Raw genomic sequence first — 23,191 nt, 5'->3', positions numbered from 1 at the left:
GACCTCTAGCAGATTGGTAGCTTTCGCTCACGTGCCTTTTCCCTTAGTATTTTTTTTTCATTCTTCTATCTTTTCATCTCTCTACAATGCTATGTGGATATCTTGCGCTTGTTATTCATGCAGTCATCACCGGCAAGCAACCGGCTGATGCAGACTTTTATCGGGAAGCTGACAGGAAGGTTTTCATCACGACAAGCGATGTTATTTGGGAAGCAAAAACAAAGATCAGCTATTTGTGTAGTTGTGATGATAATTGTACAAATAATGAATGAACAAAGTGTCAAAATAACAGTGTGCTGATTTATTTTCTTGCTTGTGAATAGAAATTTGTGCAAAAGCAACTTATCTGTAAATTCAATTGATTTGTAAACACTAAAATACTAACCCAATGTACCTAATAAGACCTACTCATTAGAATTGTTATGATTACCAATTTAATCACAATAATATTGTGCATTTTCAAATTGTTTTAACCTGTGATCATTTCAAATAAATCAGAAAATCAGGAACTTTTAAAAAAAACGAAGGAAGGCCTGTTTTGGAAAAAGTTCATTTGAAAGTATAATTCACATCTCAACATCTTATAAAATCGAATTGCTTATTTTGGAGATATATATCATGCCATTCCTTATGTTTCTGAACCCAAGTGGGAATGTAGAGCTACCAAATGACCTTCGATGACCTTTCACCTTAAGAATGACCGGAGGGGCTCCAGCAATAAAGGCAGGTAGGGTGTCTGGCCCATTAACTGAAGAGACAGCATGAAAATAAACAATGAGGAGAGGTATGGGAGTTCATGTTCTTTGGGCAATAAACAGAGCTGGTTCTGATGATAGATTTGTGGGTTAGCATTGGAGGAGAAAGCATGTGTGTTATTATAGACCAAGTCAATGCAGAAAGTGTTTCTAGAGTGTTGTATAAATGGACCTTTTGTTCGAAGTATTATTCCTTTTAAAGGACTGAATATGCTTGATATTTATCTTCTTGAAGGAAGTGTATTTTTTCAGGGAGTAAGACTGAAGTGATTGGTATTTTGGTTAGGTAGGCCCGTTTTACAGTTATTTCATGATCCTGTTTAATTAGAGTTGGTATCCCAACATTTTTTGTAATATAGCTGCTTGGTATTATTACTTTACAAAATGATTAGGAAACTCCAAATTCTTTACCAGCAGTATTTTCTGTCATATAAAGCTTGAAAGGAATGTGACTTCCATTTTTTTTAATATTCTGGTCTCCTATTCCATGTCAGTCTGACAACTTTCTTAGAGAGAATGAACATCACCCAGCAGTTTCCTATTACAGCAATTTGACTTGTGAGGACTCATAAATGATTCATTTCAGGCAAGTTTTATATGATTAGCTTATTTAAATAATGAACGAAATTACAATCAGCCGATCACCTTTCATAAACCAATAATTTGATATCATGATTGGTGAGAAAATATAATTATTTGTATTCAGGGGACATTTTTAAAATTCATTTTCATGAGTCATGTAAATTGATCCTATATAACTTGTAGGGCAAAACTTTTTGATGTCACACTTCTGTTTCCTGCAACTACAGGTCACTCAACTGCAACTTCCAATGCCATTACAGGGGAAGGGGCAATAGTATAGGCTAGACCTGTGGCCGGCCATGAAATATATGGAAATATCCACAGGATTGATAGAAGGGAATAACAATGGCTTTCTGATGGGGGAAGCATTAAGGGGTCACCAGCGGCAACAGATTATCCCTCACACTGAATTCCCTTCTCTGTCATAAAGCCCAAATTAGAAACACTTTTTCTATTATTAGGTGAGTGTCAGGGGGATGCTGTATTTGACCAACGTGTTTAAATCTTTCAATCACCTTTAACCTATTTTAAAAGAATAATTTGTAACAAGAAAAACAATGTCAAGGGTATGTGTACTCCTACATGTGAAATTAATCAGTTCCAATTTGTTTTTTGTAAAACTTACTTGAATTCAAAGAATTCAGCAATGGATAATAATTGTCATCTGCCACATCAAAGTGTTGACATCCATAAACTGTAAATTTTTTGAAATTTCAGACATGTGGATGTATTTTTTTCTTTTTTTACTCTGGCCTATTACAGATATCAAACTTCTTATTTCTTAATCCTACTTTTTCCTCAGTCAAAAACTTAGTCCTACATGATTTTTTTAATGTACTTGTATTAATTTTGAATTTGTCTTTGTTTTATTTGAACTTCAATAACTTGTGAACTTTAATCTGAATTTGATGGTATGTTTAACATCATAGATTACTCATTGTCATTATGCAGTTGTTCTATATTGACTTTAATGAACAAAAAGTTATAATTAATGAATATTTGACTTGACTTTATCCTTGTATCCAAAAAGGGGCAAATCACAATGTGTCATTCCTATTGTATATACATGGCTGTACATGTATGTGATTCATGGGATATATCATAACTAATATGAGGAAGATAATAAACGTGTGAATAAGTTGGAACCCTTATGTTGCACAGCCCCTATAAAGATGTCCTCACGGACCTATATTGCTGTGAGCGCGTTAGTCTAATTATCCCTATCCTGCGTCATGAGCGGTGGCCGACTCATATTTTGACAACCCCACATTGAGCCTTGCAGGTTGCCGTTGGTGGAATCGTGACACACGAGGGCCTCCACACAACATGAATGTTGTTTCCTAACATGTGGATTGTGTTATGTTGTCATGGCGAGTCAGGATCCAATACATAATGTGCGCCTGGTCTTCATTTTGGAACCAGGTTGGAAGTCGGAGATTGCCCTCTGAACGCAGCCCATGTTTTCATAGTTTTCTCCCTAAAATCACTTCTCATGATCAAACGAGATCTTTCAACATTAAGGTAAAGCCTTTCATCCTGTCACTATGGAATGATATCCCATCAGAAGAATGAAGATTTCAAACTTGGAAAATCCCTCCTTTCATTGTTGCAAACAGGTTATTCCATGTAGTGTGCATAAGAAAATTTGATAAATATGAGCATATAATCTTAATTTTTAAGTGAAGAATAACAGGAAATTGTGGAAAGGTGTTCGTTTTATAGTAGCTATATGTTGATTTTTCTTGATAAAAGGTAATCATCTGTCATTGAATCTGTTGCTCAGATATTTTGTGCTTTTGTTCTAAGTGCACATTCTTAATGTCGTCATTTCTCTTTTATTTGTCTTCATTAAATCAAAGTTTCTTTTGATTGTCAATACTCTACGAAGTAGGTGTGTTTTCCATACAGATACTTACCATCATCGGTATCGCCAGCAATGATAACATTGATTGCTGAGGGGTTTCCAATCCTGCCACCCATTGGGTTGCTGAGTTTGACTTGGAAGGTCTCATCCTCTTCGTAGAGGGAGTCGTCAATGATGAGGATACGGCAGTAGGCAAGGTCTTCTCCCTTGTCGAAGGCTACCATGTTGTCTGGGTCCTCCTCCATACGGCTGATGTAGTCAGAGAATGAGAGGACTGGTGATGGGTCAGATCCGGTAGCAGAGCCTGTCATCATGAAAAGGAAGAAAAAGAATTATATTATCATTTATTTGTTGGTATTCACCAAGTCCAAGAAGCAAAATGGCAACCAAAAGAGTGGGACTCAATTTAATCCTTATATCTCCTGAGCTTTTCCTCCAATTATTTTCTCTTGAGGTGATCTTTGCTTCAGTTTTTGTGCATGTTGTGAGGAGAATGGTATCAAACAATTTGCACCATTTTCTTCAGATTTCACTACATCTAAAGCTACAATTAAATAGGTATGAAACTCAAAAGATTTTTTCTTCTCATGGCATTATTCTATTGAAATGCTTTTTTTTGTCTCATATGAACATATGAATCAAATGTTTCCAATAATATCAATCAAAATCACACAAGTATAGTTGCTTTTCAGTCTTTGACATTTGATTTTGGAGGCCAACCCGGCCGTCACCAAACTATTGGCTGTTCTCAGCCCCCATCTTTAAAAGATCAATACATTTTTAATAGGAATAGGATGAGAAGTCAATTACTTGTTCAATGAACAAGAAAATGGTGGTCATTTGGGGGAGATAAAATTTGATGACCAATGTTTGGGACAAAATGAGATAAGCTCCTCTCAGACAGAATTTAATCTTGTAAATATATTGATTTCAAGTTCGACACGATAATATGATTGATTAGCAAATGGGTTTTTATTTGTTTTGTGACTGCCTAACTAAATATCTTCTGAGTTAGAAGAAATGAATTAAGAATGCTATTGATTTGGATCTTTCTGGATTTAAAGCTTTGTAACACAAACAAGTGGTCGACATAAACATCAGTTTAACCCTCTAATTCATTGATTTTCAGAACAATATACATAATCAATATACCTTAGAATTTACTTTAAAGATATTTAGGAGAAATATTGACTTGTTTGGGGAAGTTTATATTAGGCGATTGCTTTGAGGTCCAAACAGAATTTGGGAGTTCTTTAGGGGGTGATTACAGTACCCTTTTATCGGTTCTGGGAATAAAAGTGGGTTTGTAGTAAAGTTTGATTTAATGCAAGCTAAGATAAGATTGTGATGCAATAGAAAAGTTTTTAAGATTCATCCCTATAGAAATAGCCAGGGTGAATGACTTCTTAAAGGTACCGGTTGAGTGGGCATATTGAAGTCTTCCAGACATGGACCACGGAGAGAAAAAAATGCTTGCTCCCAAAACAATAGAGTGGGGCTTGCTATCATTTAACTGAAGCCGTAGGAATGTGATAGGAGCCGAAAATACTGCATCAATATCTTCCAACATTCTACTCTGTATTATTCTATTTTCACTCTGCTTATCCTAGCCTTTTATTCCTCGGCAATAAAACGGGTTCCATACTGGGGGTATATGAATAAGCACACTGTGCCTTTGAAGTACTGCCACACTGAACAATAGCAGCTTGAGTAATGGGATTATAAATGAAAAGCTACTTTTAATGACACATATTTCTTTTTCTGGATGACTATTTCATGAACCCCAATAAATTTTAGATGAAAAAGCACAGACCAACCATTTAAATAAAAAATTCACCTACACAAAGGTTTTTTTAAGAGAATCCGCATCCATCCCAGACCATTTGATAATGAAGTGTCACATCGGTCACTAATACAATGATGAAATGACTGCAATCTGCCCTACTTTAAACAACCTTCTTCATCTCCATCTAATGTTTCCTCCCATTTTATACAACCATAAGCTGATATAGTATGCCCCCGTGACTGTCTTTTCTGCCTATGTGACTAACTCATGCTTACATGACTAACTTTTATGCATTCAAGATTAACTTAAGGTCCTTTTGGGTGCAAGACTTTGATATCTATTATTCACCAGAACCCTACTGATTATGACTGTTTTCTACTTTGGGTATCTAAATTATAATAAAATGACAGTAACATGTTCTTTGATTAATATTTATTGATCAATTTCAATTAGTTTTCTTTTTTTTCTTTTTTTTTTACCTGGCATGGTAGAGCAGCTGGCCATGAGTTCTTGTGAGAGATCTCCAGTACGCCTAATAGGAACAAGGAACTCTCCAATGTCTTCTTCGATCACGTAGTTGTCAGGGAGGTCGATAAATACACCAGATTCTGAAAAGACAAGAAATGATACAAGAATTATCTAAAAGCAATCCTAGAGCCTTTCTTTAAAAAATGACAAATCCTAAAAAAAAACGTTGGTTATGTCCAACTTTTGTCAATAGAATGAACACCTTATAACAAATCTCACATTATTGTCAACATCAACGCATCATCACCACTACAGATACTTGATGGCATTATTGCAATCATCATTACATTCATATTCATCATCATTACTATCGTTACCACTACCACAACTAACACTTTTCTACTCACCATTACATTCACAAACTTTGAGTCATTTTCTTACTACAGCTTGCTTACATCTTTAGCCCAGATCTCTAGACTTTGACATTTCCCAGAACAAATTTAACAATGATTTAAGTTTTTTTTTTTTTTTCTGTATGCATAGCAAACCATAAGGCAAATTTGAGTTTATTCAGAAATAGCTGTCCATTCATATTTGTCCATTCATATTTGTCCATTCATATTATCTTTGAGAAAGCATTCAACCCCAATGAAGAAAAGCCACATATTTAGTATTTGGTAATTGTTGGTTCAGTCATGATATTCACATAAATTTATTTAAAAACTAGTTTTAATCAGTCTTCTTTATACTTCACTAGTGAAATTGAAATTCAATGAATCCACTGAAGGGCCAAAAAAATGTTTTTCAAATGGTTAAACTTGACTGATTTTGCTATCATCCATGATATTGCTTATACATTCTGTTTCACTCTGGTGAAGTCAGTAGTCACAATGGTGGAATTGAACAAACAATATTCACCCACGTGTTCACGGTCATCAATATTAACCTGGATCATACAAGAAAAAAATGTTTCCAAGACACCATACCAACACCTCTGAATGTCTAATGTTCAGTCAAAAATGTTCTTCATTATGAAGTGCAACATTCAGCTTGAACTTTTCTTTTGATAGTACAGCTGAACTGTACACCCCTAATTGCTACCGGTACTTCAAGGATGATTTATCAATAAAATATTGAAATTGTTTGGATCTAGCACAAAGTTCAAAAAGATTTTTTTTTTAATGCACAGCAGATAAAACTTACTACTGCATTTCACATATCAATTTATGAGTACATTTTAAATCAGATTTGGAAAAATACAAAAAATAATATGAAGAAAATAAATACATTAAATCAAAACCCAGTATTATTCTTTCTTGAATGGATACGCTGCAATCATACAGATATTGCACCCCACCTAAAAATTCTGTTTTTTATTCCAAGGTATATTCCCAGGCCAGCAACCTTACTCTATACTTTCAATGACTTTTCCACTCTCTATTCCAATATCACTTTCAAATAGGACCAAGAAGGGGTTATAACACCAACTCAGATTCCAAATGAAAATGTTCAGACAGGCGTTTGAGTTTGTAATGTCCTACACTTAACTTATCAGCCCTCGTAACTATTATGCAGGACTGGATATCCCATTTCAGCAATAAGAAGTCAACTTGTAACCTCTTGGATAGATCCTTGATGATTTTTGTGTGATTATCTCCAATTCTTGAACAGACAAGAGCATCACTTGTCGACTGGTCATATCAAATCACTCCATAATTATTTTGGGACGTGAGAATTTAGCAAAATTTTTGTAAGATGGGATGGTAAGCTACTCAAAAAAAGTTGAAAAGGGGACTGCGAAAGAGGGTCAAGATAAATAGGGGCACTTTCAGTTGAGTAACAGCGGGGTGTCACTAAGTACAAGAATAACTGTGCATGATGAATCCAGAGATGGTCTCCCTACCTTTTGGTTGCTAAGTTTTCCTTACAGACCTATAAATAGATCTTTCGTCCATTAACCAAGAGTTTGTTTATTACCTTCGGTATCATTTTGACTTCTTTTCTTCATTTAATTTTACTAGAAAACCACCATCTGACCTCTTAAATCTGATAATCTGCGATTGACTCTCGATTTATCACGACTATGGTATCATCATCCAAATAACAAAAGTAGAATTAAGCAACTTAGAAATTTTCAATTCCTACATTTTTAATGAAGCAAGGTTGGAAGTCTTTAAAATCAACACACTTATCTCAATTTGTAAACCTTGAAGGGAATTGAACACCTAGGCACTATATTCATTGGCTTCTTCAAATAAAGAATTTAGATTACAAGGCTCAAATAAGGTGATCACTACATCCTAATTACTCATAAATCTTCTTTCTCATTTCATGGTTTAGATCAGCAAAAGGTTTTGACTAAAAAATATCAAGAATTAAATCTTTTCAGTTGGAGAAAGCCAGAGAAAAAACATTGGACCATAAAAATAAATGTAGACATTCCTAGCATATTTCTCTTCATCCTATTTTGTTTATTTAAATTTATCAATACAAGAAATTCTACATCCAAACTCTATGTAAGAAGCGGGTTCTTGAACTCATACTTTAACTAAGTAGGAAATATTACTACTTTCCGTTAATGTTCTTCTTTCAACAATCATATTCTCAACAAATATTGTTTTAGGTTATAACAGCTGGCATCCAATTTTCTCTACAACAGACCCCTTCCCTTTCAAAAATATTTTTGACAAGCATCATCTTGGGGGACATTCTACCTTAACATTATGATCATGTTCTTTATTTTCTCCTCATCAGAACATGAACATAAAACATTTAACACACTTTCTATTCATTTCTACCCCATTTCTCTTTTCACTGTCTCTTCACTGAAAAAAGTATTAGGGCATTGAACCCCTAAAACAGAAAGAGACTTTTGATTCGTCTCCACTCTTTATCCTTTTTTGATTTCCCAATGGACTCATAATTTTCGAGATGTTATTATAGCAGCCATCCAAGCTATCGGATTTCTATTTGCCAGACATATTGAAATAAAAAAAAACAGTGTATCATTGAGAAATATGTTCTGCATTCATAATTTTTAGGTCAGTACAGAAATTAGAACAGTTTCTGCCCTGAATCTACTCTTCGTGTTCCCCAAGCAGTCATGATGTAGCTGTTTCTTTGTAGCATCTCGAACTAGAGGATTCTGCTTTTGAACATTCCCCTTGTTTATTCTTAATTTCATACTTTTTAAATACCAGCACCAGCACCACCACCCATTACTATAACCATCCACCGTCACTCCTCTCAATATCCTCTACCATTCATTCGGCCCACAATACACCAAACTCTATCTCTTAAGAAAGTCATTACCACCATCAATACTTCCAATGATGCAATGAATTCCTCTTAAAATTTCCCTTTCACCTGCTCATCAGGACCAAAGAAGGGGTGCTTTTTCCAGAATCAGGCTCACTATCCCTGCACCCACAAGAGCACCAACAGATCAATTCTTTTTCCTTAAATTCTTTCCACCCACCCCCTATTGAAAACGATGGTCTATTTTAATAGTAATCAATTACCTCCTCCAGGCTGGGATTTGGATTGTCTTCTTCTGACCAAGAACCTCAAAGAAGGTCCAGAACTCCTCTTTTGTGGGTTCCCCAAGCATGAAATAATGGCCCTCTTCTATTCTGAGCCCCCTTTGTCCATGGTTAAATAAAAATGGCTTATAGTGGGTTTAGTATTAAGTGCATCCCCACCCCAACATCCATTATCTGCTGGTTGATTAAGAAATGAAGCTATTGAAGAAGTCTAGATATCATTGATTGCTTTTTTATTCAAAGAAACTTGAATGCCAGGCTATTTAGATTATAAACCGAGTTAACACAATTAATTTTAAGTCATTTATAGAGATCAATATTTTCCCCTGAGCCTACAGTACTTTTATGACGTCACCTTTAAATGGCAGATGTAAAAAAACGATATCTTACAGCTTTGCTTTCGATAGGCCCTTATATCTGTTTGAATTGAGTTTCAACCCCCTATCAACCAAACCTACCCCCCCCCTTCAACTTTTCGATATGCCTCCCTCAATCCTCTCATCCAGAAGGCCACAGCACTTTCACTCTTTAACAATATTCACCAATTTTTCTTCCAAAATCTGTTGATTCATCACTCATAATGCTCTACCGCTTTTCAGCTGCATTTGCATGGTTTTAATCCTATCTGACTCTTGACTTTACACTGGACCGACAGCTCAGGCTGCATAAATCACAGGACTTAGCACGGACTGTCCCAGGAAGCCAAAAATGGGAAGCTTATCCAAATGGGATTTGAAACACTTCATAGTCAAAAAGCCAAAATGTGGACGGCTTTCCATTTTCTGTATATTATTGTTTACCCCTTTGAAAGTAATGCACCAAGATAAATTACAAACAGTTTTTTTTACGTAAGAGAATGCATGGATGCCTTTTTGTAAATATGTTGAAGATTGCATAAAAGCAACTGCCTCCAGTCTCTACTTGTTCATTCATTTGCATCTATCTACAGTCATCCTTACAGTATAGTATGAATCTCATACACTACTCTGAAAGATGCTCCAAACTTGTATTTGTTATCTGAGGCATATCATTCCTTTATCATTCTTAGAAATGGTTAAACTCTCCATCCATGAGGGTTTTATCTGCATGTATGACTTAAATCAACTTTCTTTTAATGTTTAGTTATTTTTTTCCTTCCCCTCCATGTTCTCTTCCTTTCTGTCAGACCCATCATAAATATCATCATCATCACCATCATCATCTTTATCTTCATCATAATCTTAATAACCATCATCATCACCATCATTATCATCATCAGCATCATCATCATCATCACCATCATCATCGTCATCATCATCGTCATCATCATTGTAATCATCATCATCATCCCCATCATCATCATCACCATGTCCACTGCCACTTACCATCCTCTGCATCAAAGATGGTGACGACAGCACGGTCGGGATATTCCAAGGCGCCCATCACGGGATCGTGGAGGATGATCTCAAACACCTCAGCTTGCTCATAGAGACGGTCGTTGAGGATGCGGACTCTCCAGAATCCTTCAGTCTGTCCTGGGTTGAACTGCACCTGGCGGGCGGACTTGCCACGGAAATCTTCATCAGCAATGGCTGTGCCATCAGCGGTCTGGATGCCTGTAGATATAAAATACAAGATGATGGAACTTTATGGAAATTCAAATGAAACAAAAAAAAATATGCTTATGTTACTTTCTTTTTCTAAGTTGTTTAAACCATTCATAAATCTCATGTATTAGAATACAATTTTTTAAACTGGGCACAGTATCGTTAAAACCAGTTCTATACAACTATTTGGATATATGTACTAATTTATCAAATAATTGATATTTTCTGACAATGCAATTTACCATCAAACTTTTAGGATGAATGGCAGATGACTCAAAAGACCTACAACCCTGGTGCAGGCAAAAAATATCAATAATCGTCAGAGTTTTATGCTTTGTGTCTGATGTACTGTATGTTATACTACTCTTGTTATTTGTATTTTCCAATACAAATCAAATCTATAGAAATCAATCTTAATTTAAACATACCAACAAATGAGGTTTCTCCAAGGTATCCACGTCGGACGAGCTTGATGTTGAGGTACCGCTCAGTCTCATTCACCTCGTAGTACTCCCTCTCCAGTGAGATCCATGACCAGTTCAGACGGAATGGCTGATTGGGTAGAGTGTTGCCTCCTGAAATGGGATTGACCAATGAGAGGAAGGGTTATTGAAATGGTCTTGAAAAAAAACCAAGGAAGTGTCATTCAAGTATCAATAAAAAATTGATGTTTAAAACACTTCTAAAACATTGCAAGAAATTGTGAAACAAAATAAAAATTAAAAAAAAGGAAGCTATAATTTTCTTAAGCATGAATCTGGCAAAGAAAAATATCAAAAAGTTTGATAGATATTAGGCAACAAATGTTGTTCATTTTTTTCTGTCCCTTACAATTTGAAAATTGCTCAGGAAGCTCCACAAATAGATGGTCACCCCTAGGTTAAGGTCATTCTGTCCATCTCAAGTCCGGTGGTCATCTTGACCCCCTCTAGTGTCCAGTCGGGGTCAAACTGTGTCTCAAAGAGGTTCAAGTGTAAGCAATTACCGGCTCGACTTGAGACCACAGTCAGTTCAATTACAGTAACAACTTGTTAGTCTAGGTGTAGACAGGTAGGCTAAGGGAAGGAGGGAACTGATATGAAGGACTAGGAACCACAAGGGGATTCAGAAGTAGTCCTCATCTGTACTCAATATCAATATCAAAATTAGGAATCGACAGAAAGATCAGGTCTGTGATAGGCATACAACTATTTTTCACTTGTCTTTTACCTATTTTAAATGGCAGCCAAGATTAATTGGGAACACACTTCGAAAATAGGATTCCTGATGGAGAAAAATATTTCACATTACGTTCATAGTTTCTTAATTGTCAAAATCACATTGTGAAATTACACACTGTCTTTTAAAAGTTAAAAAAAACAGAACAAAATCTATTGTACCTTGATATCTTCCATAATTAAAAACTGTAAGATAGATACCAGCCACTAAAAATTATTCTGGAAGGCATTCCTTCAACGATTCTGTAAATCTATCATCTAACTTTCCCAATACCAAGGGCAAAATTTCAATTTGTCTCCTCTCACTACTGTCTTTTGCAGGGGATCCACTGATGACAATGATAGCTAGAGTAATAAGGTCGACTGACCTAGGTACATCTGGAAGCTATCCGGAGCACAAAAACTCCCATCCTACGGCGAAGACAGACTGAAGAGGAATTGAACATATTTGATTTCTCTCCCCAAAGTTTATCCCTTGTCTCAAGACAGTGATGACAAGTCCTCACTGGACAGCTAAGTGGACAGATGAACACTGCCACCATGCCAAGACTGGCCGTAGAAGTGACCGGCACAATTTCAAGCATTTCAGTGGCGACTCTGTGTTTACATTACGGTGCGTTGCGGATGGGTCATGACAGAAGAGCCCATATGGAGCCAATAAAATGGACCGGAGTACAAATTAAAGAATATCAAAACAAGCGGGATGAAATTGCTTGTTTGTGGAATGGATACAAATCATATAACCATATCATATAAATCAATTTATAAGTAGATTATGGTCATTTGGTGAATCTATATAACTGATATATTATACAATGGACCGTCCCTAGGCTACTGCTTGAAATCTCTCCTTGCAACACTGTAGACAATAGATTGTGGGAACTTCAAAGATAGTTGTAAAAGATATAGCAGGTATAAGTTACCAAGTAAATTATACTACCATGATCTATTTTTTTCTTCCTTGTAAATAATACGTCTTTTACTTAAAAATAATCTTTATATAGATCAGATAAATGCCTTTCCCATCAATTTGGTTTAAGATGGATCTTAACACACATTGTTACGTAATGGTCAGGTGTCAATATTTATGGAGAGGTCAGGTAATTTTGTTTCTATAAAGCAGCCTATTCATTCTGTTTTTCCTTACAAAAACACATTCTGTCTGGCATAAAATCTTCCCTAGATACAATGTTTATATATTACAACAGAGGAGGCACATAATCTTCCTCTTAACCAGATAAGTTACCCAAAATAAATAACCCTTTCTATTCAAATACATCTTGAGTTTTGCTTTAAAAAGTGCTTCCAAAATTCAGATGGATTCTCAAATGTCTGCAGGTAAATGTTTGGGGTGCATTAATTGGGTGTAGGGCTATGCTATCCGAGGCTAGGTCTGTCAATTCTCACCAATGCTAACAACAAACATGGAACAGAGGATGTTGAGAAAACTCAAGGACTTGAGAAAAAGCTGATACTCAAACAGTGACACACCTTTCAATCTAAGCAGTAATTCTTTAAGAAATTCATCTTCGACCCCATTGCCTTCCTGAACCAGGTGGTCCCTGTTCAAAGTCTATGGGAGTTCCAGAATTTAGTAGTCTGTGGGTTAATCTGCTTGGTCGCCAATTGGTACCAAATAATGCACATAATTCCCATAGAGCTACAACTTATCTGGCACATTTAGAAATATAGAATGAGAATAGGATATAGTAAAGATCGATTGACAGAGAACTATAGTATTAAATACCAAGAGAGATGGAAAATTAACAGATAATATGATATGGGAAAATATAAAGTTTGAAGATATTTGAAAAATAAACAATAAAACAAGATATAGTGGGTGAATAGGAAAATTTAGACTGAGAATTCATTCCATGGAAGCAAACCAAAATGTTTTGCAATAAATATGAGCAACTGCTTCTTACCAAAGAAAAATAAAACCAGAAGTAAGAGAGACCATGCCCCTTGGTTCACTAACATAACAATTCAATTAGCCACTTGCAGATCACACACAACCAACAAACTTACAAATCCTTTCCACTTCATGCCCAGATAGAACCTAAACTCGGCTTCTATTGAAAGTTCCAAACTTTCCATTTTACACTGTTCAATTGTTCAAGATAAAATCAACACTCTTACAGCATTGTAATCCTCCATATTGCTTTTTCTCTTTCTTGTTCAAACCAGATGAATATCAAGCATTGGTGTGACATTCTAGGGAGTTATTGTGTAGCTGAATGGTATCATGATTAGCTATTGTGATAACAGGTACACAAGAAATCTCATATTAGGCAGCATTACAACTTTCTTTCTGTTGTAAGGTTCTACAAACTATTTCATGGACTAATCTTGTAACTAGTATCATCATCATCATCATCATCATGATAGTCCAACAGTGCTCAAAGCAATGGTTGCAGGGCAGGACCAATATTGCACTTAATACCCCTGTTGCTAAGCAACCACAATCTGTATACCCTTACCACCATCCTAAACATTCAAACTAACTTAAAAGGGTATTGCAAAAAGTGAACAACAAGGAACAGTGACTCCTCCCCTCATCCACTTCAGAGAGACTGCATCACCTTTCATCATAAAAATTCCACCAAAATTGCAATACTGGTTATGTTTTAAAAATAGATCTACTGAAGATCTGAAAATATTGTATTTGATGTCAGTCTTGTCATTTTTCAAATTCCATGCCTTACCTCTGTCTTACAATTATATAGATTCTCAAGTAAAACTGAGTTTGATGATCCATGGGTAGTCAACTGTCATAATTTCCTGGAGACACACCCATCTAGAAAATGGGGCAGTAACTCTAACCTTTTTCAAAATCAAAATAAGACATTATTTTTCTTCCTTCTCTGTTCCTTCCATTTTTTTTTTTTTGGGGGGGGGGTTCAATAATCATTATGTGTTTATAAACAAATGTACCACTGCACATGATTTTCTTGTACCACAACAATTGTGTTGAGAATCAAGGGAGAGTTCTATTTTTAAAACTCTCATTTGAGAAGAACAAGCCCATTTTCCTTTTTATTTACACCTCTAATGCCTAGGTTTCACAGCAAGCAGAATGAACAGTTTTACATAAATACACAAAATGCAAGTTTTTCTTTCTTTTCCTTACTCTCTTCTATTTATATAGTTCCTGCCCTTATGGGCTGGTTTGACTTGCATGAGGCTGTGTTTGCCCTGGTTTGTTTGTCAGGTGAGGGGGGCTTCTGCAAATTTAGAATAAGTTTAGTGGACAATTAGAAGGAATAATACCCCTGCTTATTGGGACTTGTAACAATGGTGTGAATATAACATGTTAACAAGTTGGGGAAAGGGATTGGTAAGAGGTTACGTAGGGTAACTAAGGATGGACAATTGACGTAAGCATTAAAGTGATCAACATCATGGGCACTGCTCATGAGAGATAAACATTCAATAGTAGGAATTAACTTGAACTATAATTGATAATTGCTTGACAAATAAAATCTTCATTCAATATACATTCCGAAAGATATCTGGATTCATGATTGTAGTAGACAAAAATAGTCGTACATATGAAGGCCACTTGAATAGTCGAGAAAAACATTGTAGGGGCACTAGAATAATTACATTCAATCAGGAAGTTGAATTTCAGGTGGTATTCATAAACAAATCTCAGAAAGTATAAAATACAAAAAGGGAAGATGCAAAATTGAAGAGAGGAAAAAACATCCTCTCTCTGACTTCATAAACCTTTTTAACTTCTAAATTTAATATCATGTTGGGGAGACAGCCAGGGAAAGCGATAAATGTCAAGGGCGTTGGGAATTACGAAGAGGGGAAATCGATCAACTAACTTCCTCCAGAGCCCCTCATTTAGGGGGGATGGTCCATTAATCCAAACGAAAGGTGATCTGATCAAGGTGTACCAGGTAGTCTGACTAAAAGACTACCATCAGGGGAGTATTTCATGAAATATTACTCAGTGATTTTGCTATTTGTTAAAAGCTGCTGAAATTCTTGAATCTGATTGGCCGAGACAAAAATTCTCTGGGAATGTGGAAAGCAAGCACGACAATCTTTTATCTGCCCATTCCTTTATTTTACTTGGAATATGACTTGTGTTTAATATAGCTGATCACTCCATTACAGGATCTTTAGCCTAATCATAAAATTTATCACATGCCACGATTTGTAATAGTCATACAATCTTGGTGGTCTATCAAATGATTCCCTCGTATATTGAATTTTGCATTTGTATATTCTTTGCAATAATGGTAGCTCATAATGGGAGAAAATTATCCATGTCAACTGACTCTCACTCCATTCATCACAACAGAAAACAAATGGGATCCATCCTTTCATTCATATTCCCCAATTTACCTGGATTCTTTTATCTTTTGTCTCCCTGGAACTACTCTACTCAGACTATTCCTCAGGGGTTATGTGTACAAAATTGATCAATAAATCATAACATAATCAACCCCAGATGCTGAATCAAATCCGATTTTACAATTTTTCAAATTACATCTCTTTCTCTCTCCCCTCTCGTGGTCTTCTGTCTCATTCACATTTTTGTTACCATGCTTAAAGTAGAGGGATCTTTCTTTCAGAAGAAATCCTTAACCTCTAGTTCAAAAAGTCAGTGATTAAATTCTGTTTCATATGATGATTCATGCATGAAAACCCAACACAAGGTAACCTACAGAAAACAGATTTTTGGGTTCTGCAGCTGTACAGTAACAAACCCACTTATCAAATAAAATAATTTTTATAATTAGATAAATTTGAAGTAGATTTACATGTAATCATTTTAATATCTGAGAAGGGATTATATTGAAAGCATTCAAATATAGAACCAGTAGAAACTACACAAAAAGAGTAAGTTTTCCCTACAAATTAATGGAAGAGTCGAGGTAGTGAACAGGATATCAGTTAATTATGATTAGTTCTCATCTGGTCTAGACTACATATGACATATAAGGGGTTTAAAATTCATATCTGACATGAAAATCTCCCTTCTAATAAATAATTAATATACTCATATATACAAATTTAAATGTTAGAGTATTGTTATAATTACATAAATGTATTCTATATCAAATATATAAGAAAGAAATTGTGGTAATTTCATCAAAATCTTTTTTTTTTACTTTCTTTCATGTGCAATGAGTGACAACAAGAATTTGAGAACAATTTTCAAAACTGAATACAAAGAATAAAACCAGTGAGGAACCCGAAAAATAAAACCTTTAATGGGCAAACTCTTCCAGATGCTGGCAGAAATTTACAGCAACCAAATGTTATTTCTAGGTCATCACTGTTCTTCTATGATCATTGCGAATATCAACAAACCCACAAATGTTGTTGCCATGGTAATACGGGTAGTTTAAGGTCAGCTACAGTGAAAGGTACTTTGTTCCTCTTGAGCACTAAAACATCCATGTGGTTTGGGTTATGGCCTATACAAGATTCCCTATCAAGTTCAGCCCAAAATGTCCCCATTCCCAGACAGGTCTTTCTGCAATCCTGTGACAGAGGGGTATATCATATAGCTTGTTAAAATACAGCAGGGTTTCACTCATGCCATCTAGGCTTAGGCTTGATAGACCAAGACGCAAGATGAAGAATTAGGTTTGACGTGCCGGGTTGAATTTTACTTCTTTTTAGCCCAGAATTATATGAACTTGCCACAATTACAAAATCAATGGAGGTCACCCAGGGACATGTGGTTTTTATCAGTTGGTAAATTGCTACCAGGATACCCACTGAAATGATCAAAGTCTTGAGGTAATGAGCAATTCAGCACATTCATTACTGACTCCATTCTGAGTTATTGTTCAGTTTAACCTCTTTTTAATCATTGCACCATGACTTTGTTTCAGGCAATGACTCCTTCACCAAGGGAAATTATTCAACAGCTTATTTCAAGATATGGATTTTAGTCAACACAACTTCAAATGAAAACTGTGTTGTCATTCTTCCACCCCTTAGGGATAATACAAATTTTCTTTCTTCCAGTCAATACCATTACTAAATTACTAATAGGCATCATTAAAACAATTTCCTGAACTATACAATATTTGTAACTGATTTCATTCTAAGAAGATTCTCCCTTCAAGACAAGATTATTGCAATATCATAGCCAATTTCAGAAAGAAAGTAAGTTAAAAGACTTCCTCTAGGCAGAGAGTATCCCCAGACCCTCAAAGATATCAGATAACCTGACATCCAGGTTTCCTTTGGAAAAAGCAGGTTCACCTAGACATCTAATAAAGATGTCCAGGTGAGCCTGCTATTTTTACTGGAAATAGACAATCCATCTATGCACCTAGTTTTTTTTATAGCATATCATCATGTTTTATTCAAAACTTATTATTTTACGGAGGTTTGGTAAAGATCAGTTTTGCAGCTTAATATTTATATACAAAGCCTTCATCAAGCTGTCAGGAGCGAAGACTGAACATGTTGGCAAGTGTAGACAGAGGATATGTGTAAAGATTGTAGGCTTCGACAAGCACAGTGTAATCAACTAGGACTTTTGACCTACCCAGTGACAATCATGGCATCATTCACCAAATTGTCATATACAGAGTCTCCCATTTAAATCAAACTCAAGAATGATTTCAAGAAACCTACAGACCATCTTGAAGTTTTGGAAATGGGGCTTACTGAGATGGGGTGCAAGAAGAAATGATGCAAACTAGCGACTATCTATCGCCGTGGGCAGAACAGGAAAGCTCTGGCGGCTAACATGTACGGTGTGTCTGAAGAGAAGCCATCTTCAATTACAACTCTGCAAAGATATCTGGCATTCGAATGAAAATTGACAGTGCGATGTCTGATAAAAAAATTGAGATACATGGGTAATATGGAGGGGCAAACGCATGTTTTAAGCCATAATGTTCAACCTGTGTCATCTAAACTGACAGCATATTGATCTAATGTGTGCTAATGCACTACGAGCTGTCTTCAAGTATTCACACTATGATGAGGTATTGATGTGCACGTAAACCCCCAAAAGATGTTATCAGGTACTTTCTTTTCCTCAGCCTATAATTCAATTTGCGGAGCTAGGCTGTGCACAATGCTTTCATCCAAAGCAATCTTTGCGGATATGATGACATCTCAACATGAACGCTGCCATATGATCTAACTGCGAACCCATTTTCAAAGGAATGTGGGAGCATGGTTTCAAGGAAAATCTCAGTAAAATACTTCCTTACAAAATTTGATAAACCATGAACCTCTCCATCTAGAACATACATTCTAAGACAATCCCTGCGATTTTGCAAACATTGCCTCTATGGATCTGTCTGCTGACTTTCCTGCTGAAATATCAAATACTGATATCAAATACTGTCTTCTTTTGCAGATTATTGTTCCTCCCCCAATGATCTCTTATTCCTAACAGGAATTGAGTCACACAAGCGTGAATCCTGCTACATCTTAACCCTTCTGCTTCCGAAGCCAATACTACCTACATGCCAACCCATCGTAAGATAGAACAATGGTATAAACAGAACATAAATAGGAAGTTTAATGTAAGATGAAGAAGAGTTTGACGGGGTAATGATCCCGATTATCTAGAATACTGTCTAATTCCCCCTTCTTTTCTCTCTCCTCAGGGATGCATGACTGTCATGCAGCTCTTAGTCAGTGTCTGGAATCCTTGCAGTGAATGCTCAAAAGGGAAAGAAACCTTTGACATTAACTCCTAAAGTCAATTCCTGTACAAGGCCTCAAGAGTGAATTTATGTTTCATACCTACCTGTGACAACAGGAAGCCAATGCCTGATTTATAAATGATTCTTACATAGTTTATTCATGGACCTACTCTGCAATAATTAACAAGTGATAAAGTCCCCAGTTATTTGTGATGAAGGGTATATTCCCCAAGATAGTCCTTGAATAAACTGAAAATTGCAACAACAAACCACACAAACAAATATTCTTATTCCAATTTTTTTTTGACCAATATTTTCTTACAAAATTAACCTTCCAATTTGAATTCCTTCGCATCGCTTTCGAGAAAAGTCACATGGTTACATGACAGAAAGGTGAAAATTCACACATAATATCCTGTAAGTTAACACATTTGTGGAGTTTCAGCCAACAATCCCACCCAGAAAACAAATGAAAGTCTCTATCAACAGCTGGAACAGTTCTTCACCTTCCAAGGAAGAAACACTCGAGGACATGGAAGAACAAGTTCGGGAACAGTAGACTCCTGATCAAACATTGTATGACAAATGTTTCCTTTCATGAGCTCCACAAGATACACCTCTCCTAATACATGTTCTATTCTTTCAGAGCCTGAGGGAACCATGTTAGGATGTTTTAGAGTCTTCTTGTGAATGAAGTGTCTCTACAAAGGGTGTACATTCTTTCTAGAGTAGTTAACAAATCTCTCCACAATTTACTTCGGTTTCTTACTTTCTTTCCCCTGGACCTAGCCATGACTAGTGAGTGAGGTGTATTCTCTTAACCTGATATTAATGATTTATCTGAATCCCATGATTGGTGATAGGCCAGGTAACCCAAACAATATTTTTCTTTTATCATACCTTTCATTAGAATGTATCTATCTGAAATATAGTAATTGAAAAAAAAGCATTGAAAGCCAATCTTAAGAATTCATAACAAAGGCCAGAATAAACTTTCACAAAGTCATTTTTATAACATGCAGGAACCAATAAAATAATACAAATAGCAAACAAAAAAGCATTTCTTTCGAATTTAAACAACAAAAAAGTCACCTTAATAATATGTCTTTAAAAGTTTATGATCGAATCAACCAAGTCATATATTGATGTAACAGCTGGTTAATGAAGTGAAGGTGTTATCAATGACATGCATAAGCACAAAGTGGAACAGAGGCATTGAACTTCACATACCAGAAGAAAACAATCACATATGGGACTAAGGAACTGAAAAACACCTGCCATGGTCAAAGTCAAGGCCTCACCAGGGTTTCCTGTATGACTCCTGTTTGGAGTAACAGGTAATTTTGGATTATTAGAAACACCTGACAATTCAATCTTAAAAAATATGGCTGTAAAACAAACTGAAATGAGGGTGTGCCCCGCTTTGTTTCCATGCAGACGCTTTGTTTCCATGCAGACGGGTATTTGGTGAAGATTTTGGTCATGACTTATGATCTATCCAACTGGGAGCCCATTAGATCTTATATGTGAATGTGACCATAGAGTTGTGCCTCATCAGTCCCATCTGGTTCAGATTTGTGTTGGTAGCTGCAGCCATGTAGCCTGGAAAAGCTATGATTAAATTTGATTTGCACTAGGCTACCAGTAATCGCAGAAAATTCAGTAGGCTTTTTTTTCAGACAGGTCATCCACGCTCCACAGTACAGTTAATTACTTCCTTTGAGTTTGAGATTGGTGAAGGATTATAAAAAATTCTCCCAATTATCAGATTACCGGTATAGTTATTGGACTGAAGCAATTTTCACATTGTCTAATTGGGTAACATAAAAAGTAAATATCTGGTACTGATTCCACACATACAAATGTTTGATATTCTTTCAATGTAAATAAACATGATGCACTGCTTTTGAAGCATTTTGGAGTACACTCACATCAATCAAAGTGATTGTGTAAATTCAAATGACCTTGGGAAGTTAATAAAACTAAATGAAATAAAGGTATAATTCATCAAATTGGTGAAGATGACTCAATGATCCAAGGTAAGATCAATTGACACAAATCAAAAGACGTGAAATGGCGTATCTTATAAGGCTCACAAACAAGATTGGGCAGTAGGGCAAGAATAAAAAACATCTCTTATTTGATTTAATGTTCCACATCTTCCGAATATGGTAATGGAGAGAACAATCAACTCTATTTTCACTAATTTCGTTAATTTTGTTATCTTCCTGGCAATCTTGTGTAAATCCCTGAACTATAGATAGGAATATAATCTGTCTTGCCGTAAGGAAGGCCTACATCATGGGTTATGTATCTCTGGGTGGGTGTCCCATTAGTGAAGGCTCTTGAGAAGTCTGGATGAGATCCAACTGTTCTTTTCAACGGTTTACTCTCCAACATACTCTTTATCTCCTAGAAGGACAATATAATATAATTAAATGGGCAGACTTTGTGTGGAGTAGATAATGATGGAATGGGATAATGATTACCATCTCTTTGGCACATTGGTGCCAGAAGGGCAGTAAGGGCACTGCCTCCATATGGTCACTATGGGTAATTTTTTAGCTTTGATTTGAATAGACACAATTACTTTGTTCCCCTTTCTCAGCATTAATCATCAATAATGTATTCATCCAGTGGATGGTTTGTATGCATTTCATACCCTTACAATACGAGGTAGAGATAAATTTGTTACAGGTGCCACTAAGAAAGCAATTGTACATGTACCCCCATACGTGATGACCAGTGCCTTTTACAAACCAAGAACAGGCAACACATTGCAGTCTTCATCAACAGTATTATTCTGAACAAGCGACTAGAAGAAGGCCACATCTATACTACAAATAAATAAATTTCTTTGTTGGATAATATTGATTTTCTACATCTTGCTGGTGGAGAAAATAAAGGATGTTTTTAAAGTTGTTTGGGTGTTTCAGACCTCTTAAAAGGTTCTCAGAAAGCTTTCCAAGGACCAGACTCCATGCAACCACCATGAACATTATCAAAAACTTCAAGATTCTCAAGAGAATGACCCAAACCACAACTGAAATCCTGACAAAAATCTGTCCATCTTTAATCCACCCAAATGACATCAACAACAACAACAAAAACGAAGTTGGAGCCCAGTGGTCCCACTATCTCCAAAGTACTTTTCTACCCTTGGTTGCAGAATAAAAAAACCCAAATCCACCATCAATAATTGTTTCTGCAGCCATTGTCACCCAAGAACAAGTGCTAGAATTTGCACATCAACAACAACAAAAAAACGAAGTTGGAGCCCAGTGGTCCCACTATCTCCAAAGTACTTTTCTACCCTTGGTTGCAGAATAAAAAACCCAAATCCACCATCAATAATTGTTTCTGCAGCCATTGTCACCCAAGAACAAGTGCTAGAATTTGCACATCCATGTTACCTGGTTACAAAAAGGACAGATAACCACAAATACCAGTCTGTCTAACTTTCCTTTTTTTTTTCTTTTCTTTAACTTTTCCAGAGTACTGGTAATTCCGCAAACCTTGTTTGAGTCACCGTCTATTATATTCTTTCCAACTCTAAAGATGGAGTTCACTGATGTGAAACAGTGGCGCCCTGTAATTAGTTGAGGTAGCTTATATTTAGAACCGATGGATCTAGATGAAACTTTCAATACCCCCCCCCAAAAAAAAAAAAAAATGCAAGGTTATCTACTATCATTCTGACTGGGAAACTGGGGCTGGCATGACCACTGAATAGGCAACATTCTGCAGA

General features: G+C 36.0%; 1 protein-coding gene across 1 annotated transcript; it reads right to left on the bottom strand.

The window, feature by feature from the left end:
• Positions 1-11,177, bottom strand: LOC129262044 (extracellular matrix protein 3-like). Its single transcript, XM_054900080.2, has 4 exons — positions 11,012-11,177; positions 10,362-10,592; positions 5,467-5,595; positions 1-3,505 (listed from the first exon to the last, which is right to left on the bottom strand). The coding sequence occupies exons 2-4, from the start codon at positions 10,417-10,419 to the stop codon at positions 3,210-3,212; spliced, it is 483 nt and encodes a 160-aa protein (XP_054756055.1). The 5' UTR covers positions 10,420-10,592; positions 11,012-11,177; the 3' UTR covers positions 1-3,209.
• Positions 11,178-23,191: the final 12,014 nt, after the last annotated feature.

This window comes from Lytechinus pictus, chromosome 5 (assembly GCF_037042905.1).
Source record: "Lytechinus pictus isolate F3 Inbred chromosome 5, Lp3.0, whole genome shotgun sequence".
In the NCBI taxonomy this organism is placed as follows: domain Eukaryota; kingdom Metazoa; phylum Echinodermata; class Echinoidea; order Temnopleuroida; family Toxopneustidae; genus Lytechinus; species Lytechinus pictus.
This window is presented reverse-complemented; position numbering and strand designations above follow the sequence as displayed.